At 39.1% G+C, this 21698-nt stretch overlaps 1 protein-coding gene across 5 annotated transcripts in view; it reads right to left on the bottom strand.

Moving 5' to 3' along the window:
• FIGN (fidgetin, microtubule severing factor) overlaps positions 1-20880 on the bottom strand; it is a 116563-nt gene extending 95683 nt beyond the window's left edge. For 2 of the 5 annotated variants that reach the window (XM_036386761.2, XM_036386762.2), the window contains exon 1: positions 8471-8810. Coding sequence is in view for 2 of the 5 variants with exons in the window: in XM_036386760.2 (XP_036242653.1) it covers positions 7524-7548 (25 nt within the window). In the remaining 3 variants the exon portion in view is untranslated. Of the gene's footprint in view, positions 1-7523; positions 7694-8470; positions 8811-9774; positions 9911-20856 lie in introns of those variants that run through there. The other 3 variants (XM_036386760.2, XM_036386759.2, XM_036386763.2) reach the window with 3 other exon arrangements.
• Positions 20881-21698: the final 818 nt, after the last annotated feature.

The following is a 21698-nucleotide window of genomic DNA, read 5'->3' as shown; positions in this document are numbered from 1 at the left end:
GATCTCTTTTGAAAATAAATGGTGCTCCTTCAAATGTGTTCAGAAACATCTTTGCTGTTCCTTTCTCTGTTTCTCAAGTTTAACTTGAAAAGGATGCTTGATTTTTTAAAATTTGGTTTAGGTATCACAATGGGATACCTAATATCAGTCGGTGCTTGCAAACCTTATTCTTCCAGCATAGAACCTAGCTGTTTCTTTCTCTGTGTCAACACAGGAGGCTGAAGTAATCAGACAGGTCTAAAGAACACAGAGGATGTTAACCTGCACTTTCTCAGAATCTGTGATGAGTAGGCTCATACTTTCAACATGACCACACTGAGCCATAAGGCATATAAATAGCTACTTTCACCTAAAAGCACAGCTATCACAGCAGTTTGTACAGTAGGGCTATCAGTTCATAATATTTTAAATGTCAATATCGATACTATAGTCATGGATTGATAATTTCTGCATATCACTTTATCATTCCCATCCACCCTCTGCTGTCATTCAGCAATATAAAGTAATTTTTGGCTCTTCCCCTCACTAGCAGACAAGCACACAGAATCAGTTGTACTGTCTAGGAATATCTTTGCAACACTACAGTTTTAAGTTTTATTAAGTGATAATTCAAGCTCACTATATAAATGCTTTTTAATTAATGACTTGCTTGTATGCTAGAATGGAGAAGACAAGAAGGAAAAAACATCTCAAATGAAAATACAGATGTTATTGCTAACATATTAAAAGGCAAACAGCTGTTATTCTAAATCAGGCAAAAAAACCCCAAAACATCTTAAATGAAAACATGAAGATACATTCCTGCCACAAACCCCTGTGACCCACCAGGTTCAGTCCTTTCTCCCATCTCCTCTCAATATTCATTTACAAATTCCCTTCAGATTAGTAAGAGTTACGCAAACATGCCTTCATGTGTCCCTTAAGCATTTTATCACACTGAAGAAGAGAAACAAAAAGTTCAATTGTGACCTGTATCAGAAAATCATTCATTCAGATCCTGCTTAATTAGATGTGAGACCGCTATCTTAGTTCATGAAGTTTGACCACAGTATGGTCTTACTGCTAAAGTATTAATGCATGTAAGATACATATTACTCAAACAAAGTTATCATCACCAATCTATAACCAGCGTGACACATGCATACATTCTAAACTATCACACAAAATAAACTGTGGCATACATCTTCATACATTGAGCAATTCATCTACAGAAGGTGAGCCACACGCTTCAACAAAGAGTACAGAACAGATTAAAAGTAGAATAGAAAAGGGTTAAAAATGGACTACAGAAAGAAAGTCCGGGTAATACATGATTTCAAGGAACCTGGAACAAAAACGTACTTAGATCACCAAAATTTGTAATCATATCAAAATGATCTCAGCATTTTGTCCGCATACCTTTCAGGGTATTTGAAATTTAACTAACAATATGCTAGCAGTAGCTACACTATAAAAGAACTGAGAAAAGAGTTTCTCAGTTGCAGTTAAATAATGACTGGCAATTCCTATTTCAGTATTTCATGGCATATCAGACTACACACTTAATAGACTATTATAGAAAAAAAAAAAAATTAGCCAGTGGCATGAGAGTCATCTGTAGCTGCATTATTTTTAATTACAGCCAAGATACATGAAACTTTTTCCCCTCTGCAGAAAGATGGTTTAAAGAACAAAGTCTTAGTCCATTATTCAAATAACGTATGGCTGTTCTTTCTATTGTACAAATACAATAGCTTTTGTAGTAAGGAGTGTTGCTTATATGATTAAAGAGATAGTTGAGTGTTATGATATGTTTGACAGGTACCGTTCCACACACTATCGGAACAGACACACAATACTGTTATTAACATTCTGTGTGTGCCGATACCTCATAGCAACAGAGCTCGGCAAAACGAAAGCAGAGACTCCACATTTTCATCACTGCAGACATCTCCGCATGCCCTCAATCAGTGGTGCTTTCTGCAGATTACACATTTTTGTATTCATCCCATTCTCAAACTGACCTCTCAAAGCCCGATCTCTCCCCAGTTTCTCAAGATTTTGGTAACCAAGACTGACCAGCTATCTTTCTTTCCATTTTCATTTACTTGTCACACAACGGGGCCAACCCCAAGAGGTATTTAGAAGCAACAGTAGTGAAGTCCACTTGTGCTTAGTAGATTGCTGCAAATACAAATTATCTTCCAAGAAACATAATATATATATATATATATGCATTCTATTTAACATGCCAGTTGAGGGGGTGGCAGGTAAAAATATTAAAGGTCTGAAAGACTTAGGTTTCCTTTGACCTCCATTACACCTCCAGTGTAGAATTCCTTGCTCCTTGAAGGGAAAGACTGTATTTGTTGAACCTACAGTAACATCTGGCAAGTGGTTGTCTCTGTTTCTCTCTATTAGCTACCATCCTTTAAAGGAATACTCTTTCATCAGTTTCATGAAGGGAGATCTATATGTTGTTTTGATTGAGAGATTTCTGGTTTGTCTTTTTTTTTCTTTTGTTTATTTAAGAAAAAATAAAAAACTGAACGATCTTAAGGAATTTTCTTTATACTCTCATTTCTCACACACTCTATAAAAATATCATTGACATAGGGTGAAAAGGTCGCATACCTCACCGAAATGGAGCCAAGTACTCCCGTAAGGTTTTTCACCTGGAAAATATTCCAGTAACTAATTCTATGTATTAGATTTTTTTTAATTATTATTTTAGCAACAACAAAAAAAAAAAAAAAAACAAAAAAAACCCCCACTCTGGGCCTTTTCCCAGCTGAGAGTTCCCTGAAGTCATCTTTCCCATAAGGAAGATAAGTTTTCACTTAGAGGATAGCATCTCTAGCAGCAAGATTTTAATACTCTGCAACAATATCAGGGATACGCAATCCTGAATTTACGGCTCTTCAAATTGCTTTTATAGCTATACTATTCATTTCGGATCAGATGCTTATCTAAAATTCCATACATCCATAATATCTAATTTAAAACAGCTTCCAATGAGTCAAAGAACAGTACTGGGAAAAAAAAAAAAAAGACAAGCCACCACAACCAAAACAAACAAACAAAAAAGCCACTGTGGTCCAGATTCTGGGAACTGTAAATTATTTTATCTTTTTAAAGCTAAGTATGTTTTACACCAGCTAAGGATTGGGACCAATAGGCGCAATTCCACTTCAAACTTCATTTTTTTTCACCTCCATTGTACTGCTTCTCATCTGCTCTAACACATGAGAATTTCTAATTAGCTTATTCCAAATTATTTTTACAGTTATTTTTATGTCTTATCAATAACTGAGGAGGAAAAAAAGTGCTGATTTATCAATTAATCAAGCTTTATGGACATACGATATTCCTCAATACTTTAGAAATGTCTGCAGAACAATTTCCTCCAATCATAAGATCAATGAATCAATGTAAAACCCCAGTAATTAAATTTATCAACTCGGTATCAATACATCCAGCACTTTATGAAAGTATTGTGTGAAGTTTTTTCTGTTAACGGATATATTGATTGAGGGCAAAGAGCCAAATATTTCTATTACTAGATCTGGGGATGCAAGATCAAAACTCAGTCTGTCATAAATAACATACAAGTGTTTCATATAGACAGATCTCATGCTGATTTTGTACCATTAAGCCCACTCCTAATAAGCAGATAAGCCTATTAATTGATGATTAGGACTACAGAAAGATCAGTCATCATATTCAATGCTTCATGTATGCATTCATTGAATAAACTTATTGACAGGAACCATACAGAAAAATTCTCCTCTAGGAATTGTATTTTAAAAAGAAACTGAGCAACGAAAACCAGCAGATTCCATACCTTGTTCATGTAGCATAAAATAGCCTTACTAAATTTTGAAACTAAAGCTTTGTATTTGAAAGTGATTCTCTCACCATTGTATAAAGCAGTTATTAATAGAGAGGTGAAAAATAAAGCCCAAAGATGACACATCTAATAAGAGCCGTAATAGAAATAAAACCAAGAAAAGAAAAACACCATCCAAGTATTTTGCAGATCAATTTTTAAAGGGTTAGTATACAAACTATTCTGGAATATATTTTTAGTTGCTATCCCTTACTACATACACATAAGCAAGTAGGGCACAAAAGTTCATCAAGTACCATTTTGCAATTATAAGAAATAAAAGTAGTAGGACTTTTTATTTCAAGAAAATAAACCACAAAAAGTGTTTGGCTATGCTTAACTATAAAAAGCTTAAAGAACAGCTAATGACATAAGACTAGTCATTTTTTCCCATGAACTGTATGATGCAAATATCAATAACAATACAATCTTAATATTTCTAAAATACTGCTACAATAAGCAAACTGTACTTTCACAATGTTGCAATAAATAAAAACAATTCGAGCTAATGGTGAAGGTATCTTAATATGACAGGAGGAAATAACAACAAAACCTCCAAACCCACCAGATTCATGTAGGAGTCACATCCTGTTACAAACATCAAACAACAATGAGCCTTTACTACCATGCTATGATTCCTTCATTTCAAACATGATTAATTAGCAACTATAACACTCACCAAAACTCCCACCACGCTGCTGTTTGCTGCCTATTTTCAAATGGGTATCTATCAAGTATTCACAAGCAGTGTTAGTCTCATTTACGACACTGAAGAAAAGAAGGCAAAGCATCCTGCTTTAAGGAAGATTTCACTCATACCCTAGCCAAAAAAATTAAAAGCACAGAAAAGAAAACAGAAACCCAACAACCAAACACCAAACCCTTGTTTCAAAGGGATTCCTTTATAATCCAAACACAAACTTTATGCAAAATGAAAAACTTTTTAGTGAAGTTGCTAAACAATTTAGATGGTTGAAAATAGAGAAAGATAAAACATCAGTTTTAGACTTGGTTTTGGTCTTTTTTTTTTTACTTGAAATCTCAACTTTACATTCAATTTGAAATACACTGCTCCTGTTGAGAATGAAAGCATGGCTCATGTGCTAAAAGTGGATTAAAAAAGAAAATCAGAAGGGGAAGAGACACTTAGCAGTACTCTTAATATGTTTTAAGTTGTGCTAAAAAACACCTTCAAATGTACCTTACTTGCTATAAACATTACTTTGGCAGTAAAAGAAACTTGGCTTCACAGGGATGAGAGGTGGAAACTGAGATTACAAATAGAAGACAAAACAAGACTGAGAGGAGAGGAAAAAAATTGCCTTCTCAAGCAGAACTCTATAAATACCATCAGAAAGACAACAAAAAAAGGTTCCATTTGGAAGCAACAGATGTATTCCTAAGGAAGAAAATATCCCCGACGAAATAATGCAGAGAGTCATACAGACAGGATCTTTAGAAGCCTGAAAAGAAATTGCCTGTGTGGCAAAGCTAAAGTTTCCATGTGAAAATAAAAACAAGGTAGAAGATCCTCTACCTCCTTAGTTTACCAGCTCTTATATCAGAGATACTTGATGATTTTGTCACGCCCAGAGCAGAGCAATTTTTAAGTGCAAATCAGTCCAAGTCTCTCAAGCTTTCTCAATTTTATAAATTTGGCATCGAAAACATCAAAGCAGCTTCCACTTCGGACCTAACTTTTAGAGGATCAATGTGACAAGTCACTGCTTGATAGATGTTTCTCTTGATAAACGACTTGTTCAAAAGAGACATTGTAGCTTTCATTTCCTGACCACAACACACTTTTAATTTGCAACAGCAGAGCTGCTCGAGTGTGACTAGTTCCCACTTCCCAGTCTTTCAGGACTGTGGCACTGTCAGGCCACATGCACGGGCAAAACAAAAACTCAGAGATGAATTTGCAGAAAGAATTTTAGCAAAACTTTTCCTCAAATAGGAACCTGATTATATTTGATTTCTCCTAACAGTGCGCTCTTAAACACTCCCTCCCAATCACCCTCAACCCTTAACATTTTAAGGGAAGCAAGGAAAGAGAGAACTCATATTGAAAATATATACTTAAGCACCACAGAATATATATAGCTGCCTAATAGTATCATGTTTATTATACATACATATATTACTGCTACTGTAATTATTATTATTATCTGGGAATTGCATTTAACAGTCCAAACCGTCCACACCATCCAATTTCAGCTCTCAGCATACTGTCCGATTCCCGATTTAAAATTTATAAATGTAATATCCTCCTCATCACAAGCAGCAGTCCAATCTGCTCTGAATATATATTACAGCTTTAACATCACAGAGGGAAATCTCCCATCTGGCAATCACATTTGCTCCAACAGCTCTAGGAAAAAAAAAAAAAAAAAAAAAAAAAAAAAAAAAGAAAAGCTCCGCTCTCGCTTGCTTGCTCTTCTCCTTAAAACATTTCTCAGAGCAAATTATGTGCATCTAAAATAAACAGTTGCCTTATTGATCATTCCAAAGTCAACAAGTTCTAAATGCAAAATACAATCAGATCATTTCCATCATATATCACCTGGGATACGTTTAGCAATAGTCACCTACAACACCAAAATAGGAGTGTACATTGTGCAACTGTCTCTCAATTTCTTTCTTGCATTCAGATATGTTATTACGAGAGATCATCAGCCACACACGGCAGACCTCCCCTTTATCCCAAACACACACACACACACACACACATGCACACTCTCTCTCTCTCTCCTAGGGTCTCTCTCCATCCTTATTCGTTACTATCACACACAATTAAAAGTGAACATACCCCCTTTTTGGTTGCACAAAACAGACTAATAGTCACTTTTGTTGTTACTTCCTTAGCCTCAACTGCATACCTAGAGGTGCATCGACAAGGAGGTCTATTGAAATTCCCCATGCTCCATTTTATCTGACTTTTTTGGAGGAAGGGGCAGCATGGGGGTCTGGAGAGTGACCATTAAAATAGAGCCAGTTTCAGCACCTGATTCTTTCATTCTGTTAAGCACTGAGAGGAGAGCAGTGTGAACCAGACACTTGTAAACTGAGCATAAAATACTCCTTATTAAATTGTATTAAGCATTCGGCCACAACAGTAATTTTGTTTGTTTACATGCAAAACATTCCCTCACCCCACATCAGTTAGAATCTCTAGCAGCTGATTACACTGAAAGTAAGAGAGGGAAAAGCAGCTAGAGTTTAAATAACTACTAAAAAAATATTCATTTGCAAAAGAAAAAGATGCATTTTAGGCATGTATGTACGAGCACATAGATGTGTAGGTGTATATATTCACTGCTACACGTTTTTGCCCTCTCCACTCGCCGAGTTTTACTAATTTACATACCATTGGAGTTCAGTGGTGTGTGTAGTGCACTGCTGGTAACATGCAACTTCAGGTTTTACCACTGAGATCAATACAATGGACAAAACTAATGCCATAATCGAAGCACAAACGATAAACAAATGATAGCAAGAGAAAAAAATGCTTATATATACACAAGAAAATATACTACTAAACATTAGGTATTTATTACAAAATATTTGCATGCAGAGTCCTCGGTGCGTTATCATGCTATTTAAATTTGTCTTTGCTATTTAGATGCAAAGGAAGTAGATCCCAAAACGGACATACCATAAACACTGGTGCTACTGATCATTTCTTGCTGGCAGCACAAAAAGCTGAATTGGATTTTTCACAAGCAGGAATTCCAAAGGTTGCTTTTCATTAAAGCCACTTTTCCTCTCAGCTATCAAATGTCACTGCCTTGAAACGTGGGCCCTTTCGTCAGGTATTCATTTAACCTACATGCATATAATTAAGTGGGAAAGCAACATCAACAAAAAGGGGATCTCAGATCACAAGAGAAGAAAGAAAGGGGGAAAAAAAAGCACATGACCAGGAATGCAAGTCCATGTCAATTTCACTCACTCCCATTGAAACTAACAAGAGCTCCAGGGAGGATAGTAATAGGATCAGTGGATTGTATATACCATTAAATTATACATCTTTCTCTCCCTCCTGAGCCAACAATACGCCCACCACGCTGTACCCCCTCCAAGATGATGTGCTTACATTTTACTGCAACAGCTCCTCTGACATATTCGTGCCCCCACCCCCCCCACCCCAGCCAAGACACAGCGATTTAAACCTAACTTTTGTTCTGCGAGATTCTTATTTGCACTTATTTGGTCAGAAGTTAGTTGCCTCAATGTCCAGACCCGCGTTACCTGCAGTTTATTATTTTCAAAGCAACTTAAAAATAAATCCAATTAAGAGGAGGAGGAGGAGGTGGGGAGGGAGCTTGCAATCGCGAACTCTTAATCTGCCTACTATTGTTGGCAATGATCAAGGAGGAAAAACCATGCACTGCGATTGTATATCTGTACTTTCCAGACTACGATCAGGCAAGCAGACCGGAGTGCTTAGTATCAGAAAACGACCGCAAATTAGGCAAAATATTTAGGGCACGAACAGGCAGTTAATACGCGGCTGTGTCGGAGATCTTTAAGATTTAATAAAATTTAAAACGATGGTAGGGAGACTGGAGGGGGAGGGAAAAAAAAAAAAGATCCTCTTACCTGGAGATTTGGTACAAGAACCCGATAGGTTAGAGTAGCATCGATCCGATGTGTTTGCTGATGAATGGGGGCTCGGGTTAAGTGAAGGTGCCTATGATTTGAAATCATTCCAAGTTTTTGAAGGGAAGACTGACTGCAGCCTCTGCCATGTTGGAATTTCAAACCCAAAACAGCTGCTTTGCAAGGAGCCAGCATGCCAGCAGCTGGACGCCTGCGCAGAGCGCCGCCGAGCCAAATTCAAATCACTTTCACGCGAAGAGCCAAAGATCAGTTTTCAAAGGGGGAGCGGCGAGGGGGGCGGGGGCGCTCCGCGGTCCTGCGCGCCGGGGCCGCCGCTTCCCGCGGGGGCCGGCGGGGTGTCCGCGCCGCGGCTCCGCTCCCTCTCCCCGGGGCGGCGGGACGGGGGCAGCGGGCTCCCTCCGCGGCGGCGGCGGCGGCGGCCGGGCTCCCCTCGGGCGCGGCGGCGCGGGGCCAGGGCCTAGCGGCAGCCCGCGCCCGCGGGGCAGGCGGGCGGGCTCCGGCGGCGGAGGTTGCCCCCGGCTGCGGCCGCCTCCGCTTCGCCGCGGCCGCCCCGCGTCTCCCCGCCTGGGGCCGGTGGGGCGTCCCGCCTCGACCGGCAGCGGCCTGCGCTGCTGCCCTGGCCGGCAGCTCCTGCGCCGCGTCCCCGGGCGGGCGGCGTCGGGGCTCGCTGGTCGCCACCGCCTGCCGCCCGAGGAAAATGGCCGGAGTGGAAGTGCCGTCCCGGCCCGAGCGGCGGCGGCGGGGCTGCGCAGCCGTGCCCCGGCCCCGCGCTGCTCCCGGGGAGCCCCGGCCGCTGCCCGCCGGAGCCCGGCTGCTAGCAGCCGCGGAGAGGCAATCCCGGTAGCCGGCAATGGCTGAGGGGCCCCGGCAGCCACACCTCCCTCTTCCCGCACTTCCCAGCCCAGCTCGGCGGGGGATGGCAGGGAGCCAGCTCAGCTACCCCGGCCCACAGCTGCCGGGGACTCCCCTTGCATCAGAGGGATTCCCCGGGGGGGGTGTTAGACGGGCTTTGCGGCCGCCTCACGCTGGCAGGGAAGGCGTGTGGTGGCCAGGCGGCAGGCACAGAGCGGGCCCTTCCTCTCGCACACGGGTCTACCCGGCGCGGCCGAGCCCCGTGCGCCGGGGCTCCCCAGCACCCCGCTCTCCCCGCACCATCCCCGCACACGGCTGTGCGCCCGCTTCCCTGTCACCGCAGCTGGGGAAAGGGGAGTGCGAAGAGCTTCCCACGAGACAGATCCACGTTCCTGGGCTTGCATCTGATGGGACTATCAGAGCATTTTTACCTTCTAACGGGGAAGAAGCCGCGCTGTCCGGATGCTGTTCCTGGGCTTTGGTTTAGAGTCCTGGAGTGGTTTCACTTCCTCTCGTCCTTGTCCTGCTGTGGAGTTAAGGATGGCTTCGGAGGGTTGTCTGTCCGTCCTGGATATAGAGGAGACTGATTAAATTTTCTTAGTAAAAATGGAAGATGTAGAGGCAGTTAAGGCGCTGGAGGAGGCAGGGGAGACCAGTCCCAGGGGATTAGCATCTGGAGGAGTGGGAATAGGCTCGTTTCCCGTCTGTTTCCCTTTGCAGTAATATAGTAGGCCTAAATAAAACTCTGAACTAGTTGCCAGCAGAAGCTGCTGTGAGCTGTCAGCCAGTGTCTATCCTACCCAAGTAATGGAGAAGGAAAAGAAAGAACAGGAAGGCCTGTCTCGTTGATGTTGTCCATGCAGTGATTTAGTTAATCTAAAATGATTTTTACCTGCTGGTGAAAATAGGCACCTTTCACACTTTTGGAAAGCCGTAGCCAGCCTGTGTGACAAAACTGTGCCTAAAGATTGGAAATAGAAAGAGAAAAAAGGCTAGACAGACTTCTGCTTATTACAAATATGGAAGGTGTTTCTGGCTCACTTGGACAGCTGGGGATAACGCTAGTTACTGCTGCACGAGGAGAGCACTGCCAGTGGAATAACAAAAGTGTCCTGAAACAAGGAGCTGGTTTGGAGCAGATACTGCTTTTGCTTCCCAGTATGTCCCAGGTGTAACAAAACATACACAGGAAAACACGGTTAAACTGAATTTTGGGATGTAGAGAGCTATTTTTAGAACTGGCAACATAGCTATAGCAACAGGAGTCTATTGAAATAGCTTTAGACAGCTGTCCAGAGCAGCCAGCAGGCGACACCCAGCCACAGCACCCGCTGTGGCCCAGTCTGCACCATGCTCTTCTGACACCTTTTCCCTGCCCTCAGCATCGGGTGGCTCTGAGCAACGGGCCCAGAGCCTGGGTCAGCCCATTGCCTGTGCACACAACTGCTCATTGTCCATTCTACAAGAGCTTGTGGGTATTAAGCAGCCACCTTGGCAAGTAGACAACTGCTCCAAATGTAGGCAACAAGTCAGTAGCCTCTGGTATTCCCTAATTTGACCCACCTACACAAGTTACATCTAGAAGTCTCTGATGCTGAAATCAGCAGCACAACATATTGCCTCTGCTGGTGTTGCCAGCACCAGGCATTAAGTTATTACAATCCCAAGGTCATGAGCTTCGTCTAAAAATCATATTTTTAAAAATAAAAAGGATTCTTTTGTCTTTGCTTTATGCATCTGGATTCTTTTCCCATTGTTTTTTCCCAAACCATTGCACTATGCATTTTTCTCTCAAGAGAAAGATGAGTTTCTTGCTCAGTTACAGAGCTCTGTGACTTGAACCTGTAGGAAAACAACAACTGGCAATTACCATAAGGCATTAGTCCATAAACACAAGTGCTTTTTAAACTTTTTAACCAATAAAGAATGTATTTAACAATCTTTGTATTTCATTAACCTCAGTATTTTCATTTTATATACCTTTTTTTTTTCTCAGGCTTCTCCTGCCACATTAAAATAGCACAAATTGAAACAATGGGCATGCAGCATATGTTTGTATGGGCTGACATTCATCTCTGTGCAGAAGGTCAACATAAGACTTATATACTATATTAAGTTCTTATTTTGAGGTGTGAATTAGGATGAAGTGAAGACCTTGTTGGGCTCATCTGTGCATGGATAAATTCCACTCTTTGTTTAAAATGACACCAGTCCTGATCCTTTTGAATGGGAAATTCTCATAGACTTTGAAACTGGGAATGTTCCTTGGAGCCTATTTCAACATCTAGGTGAAATGTTTACAATGAAATTCAAAACCACATAAAACTTGCCTGGTTTCAGGTTTTGTTAGAAACTCTGAACTCGGACCAGATTCTCTGAAAGGTTCACAGACCTTTTCAGCAAATCTAGATTAATAACATTTAAACCAAGTGAATTGTGGAAACAAAACAAAAATCACAGAAAACAAAGAATAAAACCATCTAATTATGCTCCTATGGGATGTTGATGTGATGCAAGTGAACTTTGTAGTTTCTACTCGATAGATCTAGTAAAGCCTTTTAAGAATTATAATAAAAACAACAGTGTTCAGTGATATATTCTTTAGTGACTTTAATTATATTGATTTTATTTGTAAATTAAAGCAAGTTTTCAAAATGGCAGACAATGTCTGAGTTCTTCTAATGCTGAAATTTGGCAGCACCTGTAACTGCTTGTGTACTGGAAATTCAGACCTCCCTGGAAGTGCAGACCTCCAGGGCAGGGCCTCCTGCCTGTCTCCCTCCCTCTGTGCTGGGGAATCCTTCCTAGTCTCCCACTCTCAGACCTCATGTGGGGCTACCACAGCTGTCATTGCATACTAGGATGTGCTGCAATAAACAGGCTGAAAGTGCTCTTTTTTGGAGTTTTGGTCACTGATGGCTGTGTGTATTATTTTATTCCTTTGTGAGGAGCACAATCTGTTTAAGAGCTCAGGCAACTCAAATCAGATGTTTATACCACCTGGATTCCAACTGAGCAGCTGAGGTGCCTCCATGTCCCACATGCTGGGATTTTTCCAGAATTTGTGTGGCAGGATAGCCCCTCCTGGGCCTCCCTTCTCTCTCTGACTGGAGTGGTCATCATACAGAACTCCAATCTCTGCAGCTCAAGGTTCACTTTTGCCTTTTCAGACCACAGTCTTGTGTGTCAGCATGAGTTTAATGGCTGCCTGAGCTAGCTGGAGCTCAGATTCCAAGAGGCAATGATTACCTGTGTAGACCCTAAAGTATTTATAAATATAGATCAGAAGTAATTGTCTCTTTTTTGCATACTAACATCTAACATTTAGACGAACTAACACCGTATAGAAGTTCCATAGCAAACAATGGGATAATGGTAAAACACAGAGGTAGTACATTCCAAATGTATTATTTCTAGGTTCTTCCCAGGAGATTGCAAAGGATGAAATCCCTTCTGCCATGCTGCACAGTTTCACTTCAAACACTTCCGAGCCTTAGGTCCATGACTAAGCCACAAGCGCATAAAGTCTTCCTGGACCCCTTAGGACACAGCCTGCTGGTTTGGGTACTGACCAGTACCTAATCTAACAAAACATCACTTGATCTCTCAAACTAAAAGAGGGTATGCTGAGATTAGATAGTAGGAAGTATTTTACTGTGAAGAAATAGACACTGGAATGGATCACCCAGAAAAGCTGTGGATGCCTCATTCCCAGAGGTGTTCAAGGCCATGCTTGGTGAGGCTTTGAGTAATCAAACTTCTAGGGGAATTGGAGCTAGACAAACTTTTAGTTCCCTTCCAACCCAAATCACTCTATGATTCTAGGCCATAGGCCATGTTTCGTGTAATTCCTGACTGTATCAGAAAGAAAAAAATTATATAGAGAACATCTGTCCATAGAGGCACTTTTGCATTTTAGCTGTACCAGTGTAAAAATAGATGACTTCTATGACTTGAAGCTACTTTGGGTTAGATTCTGGGATTTTAAAGAGATAGCATTTCCAATATTTTTGTTCACTTCTTTGTACATTTCCCCTTCTGTATTAATCAATCACCTTGATTTCAGTGAGATTTCTGGACAAACCCTTTACTGGTCATTCTCTACAGTCTTGCTGAATATTTGATGCTTTTGGCATCATAAAAATATTGGTCCTCTGAAGTCACTTCTGTTTTCCATTTTGGTCCTGAAGGAGAAGTTGTTCACTGTATCCAACAAAAAATATTCATTTAGCAAGTGCTCTGTATAACCGAACGATATATAGATGTTTGTCACATAAATATCTGAAAAGACATATGCCTTCTGGCATTTCTTGAATTTTGAGTGCTTAATACTTTTTACCCTGGTCACAAATGCACTTTTACTACAATTTTTCTATTTTTTTAAACCAAGCTTTAATACAGAAAGTTCCTCTTGGGAAACTCTAGGAAGGAATTGAATGTTTTTAGGGCTTTTGTTCTCTGTCTTTTGTTTTTCACAGTCTGGTTCATTAAGTGCTTAAGAACCACACTAATCCCTGTAGTTTGACTTAACAAATACATTAATAACTTGTTCTCACTTAAAAAACCTTCTCCTTATTTGAACTAGAGGAGGATGAGGTGCCCACACAAGGCCAGAAGAATTCAGAGACATTTAACAGTCCAACAAGACCAAAACACAGGAATGACAGCTAGGAATACATTCTTCCTCTTTTTCCTGTCTCTAACTCCTTCTTAGCCTTACAAATATTCTCTTTGCCTTGGTGGCAGCATCTTTCTCCCTGATTCCATATCTTAATCGCAGTCCTTCCCATTTGCACCCCTGTCTAATACCAGTCTCATTCATAAGTCCTTGTCCTAAATTACCATCACATTTTATGACCTTTGACTTGTGCCTTTTTCCTGTGTCTGGACACATTTTCTTTTGTTCCTTTTCTTTTTTTCACTTTTCTTGATGGTCTCCCTTTTCTGAATTCTGATCAAGCTGCTTCTTATTCCATGCTTTCTGGTGATTTGCAGAAGGAAGACTGAGAACATCTGATGGACACCCTTATTATCTTTGTATTTCTCTTTAGCACCACTGGCAATTGAAAAGAGAAAACTGAGAGCAAATCCTGCTCATATTTGCAAGCCCCAGGAAAGGATGCACCTACTGCACACAGAATCTTTGCAGAAATGGTAAATGAAATATGCAAACAATTTTACAGAGGCTCAGATTTCTCCAGACTTAGGAAGACCTTCATAGGCTGGTGTGGTGGTAGAGGAATATGCCTTCCCAAGCACCAAGCCAAACTACAAGCTATTAGTCAACAAAATATTTCAAAAATTTCCTAACAAGAGCAAACCAGATTTTCCCTCAGTGCATTCTGAGAATCAGCTGACCGTATTTGCTGAAAGTTTTGAAAAAATAGCCCAAGGCAGATATTTGGCATGAAAATTGCTGCCCAGTTGTTTATATTTGACAAACGAACAAGCAACTGGAAACAGGTTCTTACGATGAAACTTTGACTCTAAATATGCCACTAGAAAACCCACAATTAATGATTACCAATGACAGAAATGTATTTTACATAATGCTTAATACTTAATGACTTAATTTAGACAGTGCCTAGAAAGAAAAAAACATAAATAAAACCCCAACATTTTATCTTGGCGAGTGAGTGGATCAGGGAACAGTAAAAAATCAAACAATAGTATGCTTGCAATTTTTTTCCCAAGTGCTTTTTCCAAGCCCTTGATACCAAAAAGTCTTTGTGTCTCATCTTGGAATGTACATTAAAATATCTCTAATTTACCCTACAATGGAATCAACTTTAAAATCAAAGGGGAAAAAATTTTAGCAGAGCAGTGGACTTGCTTAAAGTCACACATGCACATGAAAATGTTTCCCTAAAAAATTACATGCTATAGGATCTGCATGTCTGATAAAATACCCACAGGGATTTATTTGCTGTTACTTTAGAAGCGAACTTTTACTCACCTTTTTTTCTTTTAATGTCTAAAATTTCCCTTACTCTTAGACAAGAGTTACCTTCCTCTAAGTAACACCCCAACACCATGTTATTGATCTTCACAGTATGAAATTATTTTAATAGTAAAATTAAAACAAAGTTTATGATTTATAATACAATATATACAATAATTAATTATTAATGTTTTAAACATTGCCTTTGGTGTTGATGTGGGTGTATTCAAGACTTGAAATAACATTATCAATCTACCTGTGCAGTCATCTCTAAAGCTTTTCATTCTCTACAGGTTTTAAAGCAAATGAAATATTTTTTTGTCTTGCTAGGTATTAATTGTTAAGAATGTTATGTATATGAGATTTAATCAAATATCCAAAATAAAATACATTTCCAACATGCAAAAGCACCAACATTTCAGACAAGTTTATTTTACGTTTTTGAAGAAGAAGAAAACACTATTCAAACACCTCTATTCAGATAACCTGAGCAACAGAGCTGTTCTACATATGCTATTCTTCCATTACAAAAAACACATTGTCTCACTTAGAATATAAAGAACTTAACAAAGTAAATTAATAGTTGGGTTTTGTGCTATTAGAAGGAGCATCCTTTGCCACTGTGTGTAATATAACAATTAAATCTTGCTAACTTGTACTTTCTTTTTCTAACTTCCTTAGAAAGATCAAATTTGCTAAATGCACAGCACTGACTGCAGTCAACAAGGCACTTAAGTATGTGCTTAATTTTGTGCACATGAGTAATCACGTTACAGTAAATGGAACTTGAATGCTCAAAGTTAAGCACACACTTAAGTGCTTTGCTGGATCAGGGCCAGAGCATGACAACTTGCAGGTCATTCTTACTGCACAGTAAGACATCACAAACCTTAAAAATCCTGTAGAAACCTTCTCCCCATTTCAAATCAACAATACCAAAAGTAAGGACAAAAATTAGTAGCTGCTGCATTCTTTTCTTCTGTTACAAGTCACTAAACTGACAGCAGGACTTACAGCAAATTACAATAAATTCTCTTAATAAGTATCCATAAAATTACAATTTATTTTAAAGATCATCGTTTGTAATTCTATTCTCATAAGACCATTAGACACGTGAGTCTTTTTAATTTTAAAAGACCTGCTAGTAGTTCTCACAAAAGAATTTATTCAAGACCTTGACCTTAAATTGATAAAATTGCACAACTTAATCAGAATTAAACATGAGTCAAAGTACCTCAGAATATTATCATGGGGGTCAACACAGCCTACAGCAGCCGTGCAGAGGATGCCATTAGTACCACAACCTTGGGTGTGTAAGATTCTGATTCTGGGGATATAATATGCCAAACTAATTGTTTTTATTGTATGTTTTTTGCCAGTTATTATGGCAAATATATGGGGAGGAGATTGTTGATGACATTTTTTCTTTCCATGCAGCTGAAAAGATAAATAGTCTAAGACTCTTCAATTAAGCAGCTTTCTAATGAAATGAAACTTTATACCCACTGTGTTACACAATTACTTTATTTTCTGGCTAAATTGACACTGTTCAGCACTTATCCAGGACTGTTTCTCTTTTCAGTACATGAAATTAGTATTTTTTTTTAGGATCCGAAACTACATTTTAGATCCAAATTTGCCTGGCTGTTGACAGCATTCAGATACAGGGAGCTTCTATGTTTTTCCAACACATAAGTTTCTTCACAAAAATTAGCAGGATGAAACAGCAAGTAAGGACACATTGCCAAGTCTGGTTTTCTACCTATCTACAAAGCAGTTTTCACACTTTCCATGACTGTGAATGTCCTTCTTTTTCTATCTTTTTTTTTATCTTTTAAATTTTAATTAGGAAGAACTGAAAAATCCTTCTCTATACTCAGAGTGTTTGTATTGGGGGAGGAGTACGTCAAGGAACCAAAAGCACATTCCAAGCCAATTCTGATCTCATTTACAGGGATGAAAATCTGGAATTAATCCACTGAGTTTAACAGACACGTTCTGGGCTTACGTAGATGAGATCTTACATTTATAAGTGAAATCAGTGTTTTCCCCTCTGACATTCACATGGCTCAAACCAGAAACATTTCCTGAATTAAAAAAAAAAAAAGCCAAATCATCCAATTGGGAAGACTGGCATAGTTCCATTGAAGTTAATGGTGCTGTAGTAATTTACATTAGCTGATGATCCAGATGAAAGTATATAAAAGTTTTCAGAGCAGGCTTCTTTCATTTAAAATTGCATTATGTTAGGTGCACTGTTGATGCTCAGAATTAATGTGCAAGTTGTTAATCTCGCTAGACCTGGATTTAAAATTAGACAATGCAATAATTAGTTTGGCACTATCATTCTGCTACCTAGAGGGTAATAATGTAGGTCATAAAATACCAGTGATCAGCACAACTTTTCATACAAAACAAAGAATCTGTATTGAAAGAGAGGAAAGGAGGGAGGAGAGAAATTCAGAAATCAGTTGTTATCAGAGACCAAAGTGGGCTATGAGGTTCTGTGCCATCTCACAAGATGCTGTGTTGTGTAGGTCTACTTATCTTTATCAGCTCCCAAATGCACAGGTGATTCTGCAGAGTATAAGTGACTCAAAGCTGTCTATATGCTTTCTTAATGTATTATTTTTAAGTTGCATGTTTATTATTCTTTACAAATTTGTTATTAAAAATTGAGGAATATTATTTATTTTACAGTAGTCTTTTATTTTTGCTTTCACTTGAAATATAAGCATTATGCAGCACAGTTTACAAACATACAGAAGTGTAATGCTACAGTATATGTATCTTGATTTCTTGACAAATGACTACTGGCAACATCAATAATTCAAAGGGAGAACAATGAAAATATAGAGAAATTGCATTTGTATATGTATACTTCTTTCTGTCCTGCCAGTCATTCTTGCTAGACTTTATATAAACATAAAGAAAATTAGGAAAATATCAATTCTGAACACTAGTCTTGATGAACACTTGCTTATATTTTGTTCTATCTAAATAGTCAGGATGCTTAAATATAAACATTTTGATGGTATATCACACATACATCTATTAAGAAAACAACATTGCAATAATTTTTATACAGTCAGGCTGTGTTTGTGTAAGCTACCCAGCAGAGTTCAGTGAAGCTGAGAACATACATACAGGTGAACATATGTTTGAAGTATCTCTATGCCTCTTGTATGTATAGTATTAGGAAGTGCTCATTCGATGTTACAGATGCATATATTCATAAATCATTTAAAGTTGTGCTTTTCATGTGGTGTGAAGCACAGATACAAACTTACTCATGATAATTATAGAACTGATGCTGATTTAGTCATTTCAAGAAAGCCATGGAGGCATAATTAGTGTCTGAATGGCCTCAATATTGCATTATTAGGAGGCTAGGGTGAAACTTGAAATGAGAACATCAAGGCTGATAAAAGAAAAGAAAACATGAAATACATACATAATTCATTCTGAGATATTATAAAGGTTTATAACCAGAAACAATAATTTGCAGAAGGCATCTCATGTACTGGAGCCAACTGCAATAATTTGGTCAACCTGTTTAAGATCAAATAGTATTCTTAGCTATTCTCAGTGGTATCTTTCTAATAAAGTAGCAGCAAACAGACACTGTTTGCTTCTGGTCACTTTTAAAGAATGTTCAGTTTATCAGTGGGGACTTTAATCTCAAGCTTCATAGAGTACAAAAAGAACATTGATCCTACTGTTTTGTCCTCTAGGCCACAAGGCATGCACATTTTTACATTCATTTGTCATAAAACAAAAAATACATTTTGCCCTTTGAAAATACCAAATGCCAGCTTTTAAACAAAATAATTTTCCGTCACATTTTTCCCTTTCTTATAACCTTTCCATCACCACCACCACCACCACCCCCCTTCCTTTTACCCCAGACGAATCTCCTCCCTCTGTTAATGCCTTTCCTCCATTTTAAGCACTAGTAAGAACTTTGCAGAATTCCTTGTTTTGGACCATTGCCAAACTGGCCACTGTTAGTGATTTGACAAGGTAGTTTGAATTTATCAGAATTCTTGACAGTCCTCTTTCTAATTTTTCTTCAAGATAGGCTTCAGAATGTACAAATAATACCTTTTTACTCAAGTTAGAAAAAGGAATGTGTGCTGTCAGCTGGGTTAGACCAAGTCTACAGGTCCAAGTGTGCCAAAACCCATCCTTTGCATATCATTTACTTTAAATTCATCTTCTTACCTTTACTTAAAAAAATGTAATATGCAATAATATCTTGGAATTTCATCCATTATTACATACAGAACAAATTAATTTGTTATTTTTTCTGTACTTCTTTTTTGAAAACAATTTTTTTCACTTGCAAAAGTTGCCATTATTGGAAATGTGTTCAATAGCTTGCTTTCATAGTCACCGGATCAAGGGTCTATATCCAGTTCCCCATAAAGAATGCAAAGGTCATGCCTTCCCCACCTCTGGAGAGACAGTTATTGTATATGGTGAGTGACTCCTTCTCCCAAGCCCTGCTCAGTCTTTAGTTCAGTCCTGTGTTACTCTCCTGTACAGAATTTTTTTTTTTAAATTTAACATGTATGGGGTTTTTTGTTCTAGATTTTCTGTGATGGAACTATGAAAAAAACAACAGTGTTTTCTACACCAAAACCATAGAAAATATTGAAATTTGCTTTTGCTTGTCAGTATCTGAAAGAACCAAGAGGGATAAAAACTTAATTAAAAGTTATGCAGGGAAGATAGGAATATCTGTGTCTTCTCTCAAAACATGAAATATCTTTATGAAGAAAAAGTCAAGCATTCAAGTTCCTAAATGCTTGGAGGTTTAAATTTTAGTGAGGAAGATGCAGATAATACAAATATGAAGTTAAACCACCCTCTATAAGACTCAATAGAGAGTCTTTTATTCGTAAGTTGCCTTATTTACAAGACTCATCCATGTGGTCAATAAAAATATTGAACAGAGCTGGCCCAGCACAGACCCCTGGGGGACACCACTGGTGACAGGCCACCAGCTGGATGCAGCACGGTTCACCACCACTCTCCGGGCCTGGCCATCCAGCCAGTTCCTAACCCAGCACAGAGTGCTCCTGTCCAAGCCATGGGCTGCAGCTTCTCCAGGAGTGTGCTGTGGGAGACAGTGCCAAAGCCTTGCTGAAGTTCAAATAGGCAACATCCACAGCCTTTCCTGCATCCACCAGGCGGGTCACCTGGTCATAAAAGGAGACCAGGATGGTCACATGCCTCCTCCTGGATAACAGGGAGACCATTCTGCTCCCTGGCACTATCAAGCAACCCAAGAGGACAGCTGTCCTGGGGACAAGCCATCTTCCCACTTAAGGCTGAGGCAAGGAAGGCATTAAAGCACTTCCACCTTCTTCTCATCTGCAGTTACTAAGTTCCCTTCCGCATCCAGTAAGAACAAAGGTTGTTCTTACCTTTCCTTTCGCCATTAATATGTTTGTAAAAACATCTTTTATTATCCTTTACAAAACTTGCCAAATTACATTTGAATGGAGCTTTGGCCTCTATAAGTTTTTCCTACATAGAAAAGAAAGAAGGAAAGATATAGACTTACTGAGGCTCATCCAGCAACAGGCCAAGGATGTGATTAAGGCTTTGGAGCATCTTTATGAGGAGAGGCTGAAAAAGACGAATGCTCAATGTCTCATCAATGTGTATAAGTACCTTAAGAGAGAGCAAAAAGTAAATTAGGCCAATGGTATTTGGTGGAAAGACAAGAGGCAATGGACACAAATTGAAATACAGGAAATTTCATTTAAACATAAAAACCTGCTGTTTTACTGTGATGATAGTCAAACACTGAAGCAAGTTGATCAGAGAGGCTATGAAGTTTCCATCCTTAGAAATACTTGACTCCCAGCTTGAGACGGCCCTTAGCAACTGGCTGTAGGTGACCAGACTTTGAGCAAAGGAGTTGGACTAGACAAACTCCAGAGATGCCTTTCAACTTCAGCCTGTTACTGTTACATTGGCTAGAAATTACTGAATTTTTTCTTATTACAATTTAAGAGTCATTACAGTGAAAATTTAATAGACACAAGAGCAACTGAGAATGGGTAATGAAAATCAGGTTTTTAACTCCTTAGCTGCTCTGTCTTCAATACCAGCTAGCAATGCAGTTGTAATGCTGTTACCATTATTATTCTTAAGATTGTTGTTGTTATTATTGCTTTGAATATCATCTTGATTGCTGCTGAGATTGTATAACTTCACTTCAGTCTCACCAACATCCTAGAACAAATGCTGTTTATTTTGGGATAACAATAGTATTCCATTGTGTGTATCCTATACTTGATATGAAAAGACATGGCATTGAGTACTGAAACTCATGCATATAGGAATAACATGGTGGGTGTTTTACCAAAGGGATCTTAGAGGAAAAGATCTTTCACAGCA

The sequence above is a fragment of the Molothrus ater genome, chromosome 7, assembly GCF_012460135.2.
Source record: "Molothrus ater isolate BHLD 08-10-18 breed brown headed cowbird chromosome 7, BPBGC_Mater_1.1, whole genome shotgun sequence".
Taxonomy (NCBI): domain Eukaryota; kingdom Metazoa; phylum Chordata; class Aves; order Passeriformes; family Icteridae; genus Molothrus; species Molothrus ater.
The sequence above is the reverse complement of the archived record's forward strand: the minus strand, read 5'-3'. Positions and strand labels throughout refer to the sequence as shown.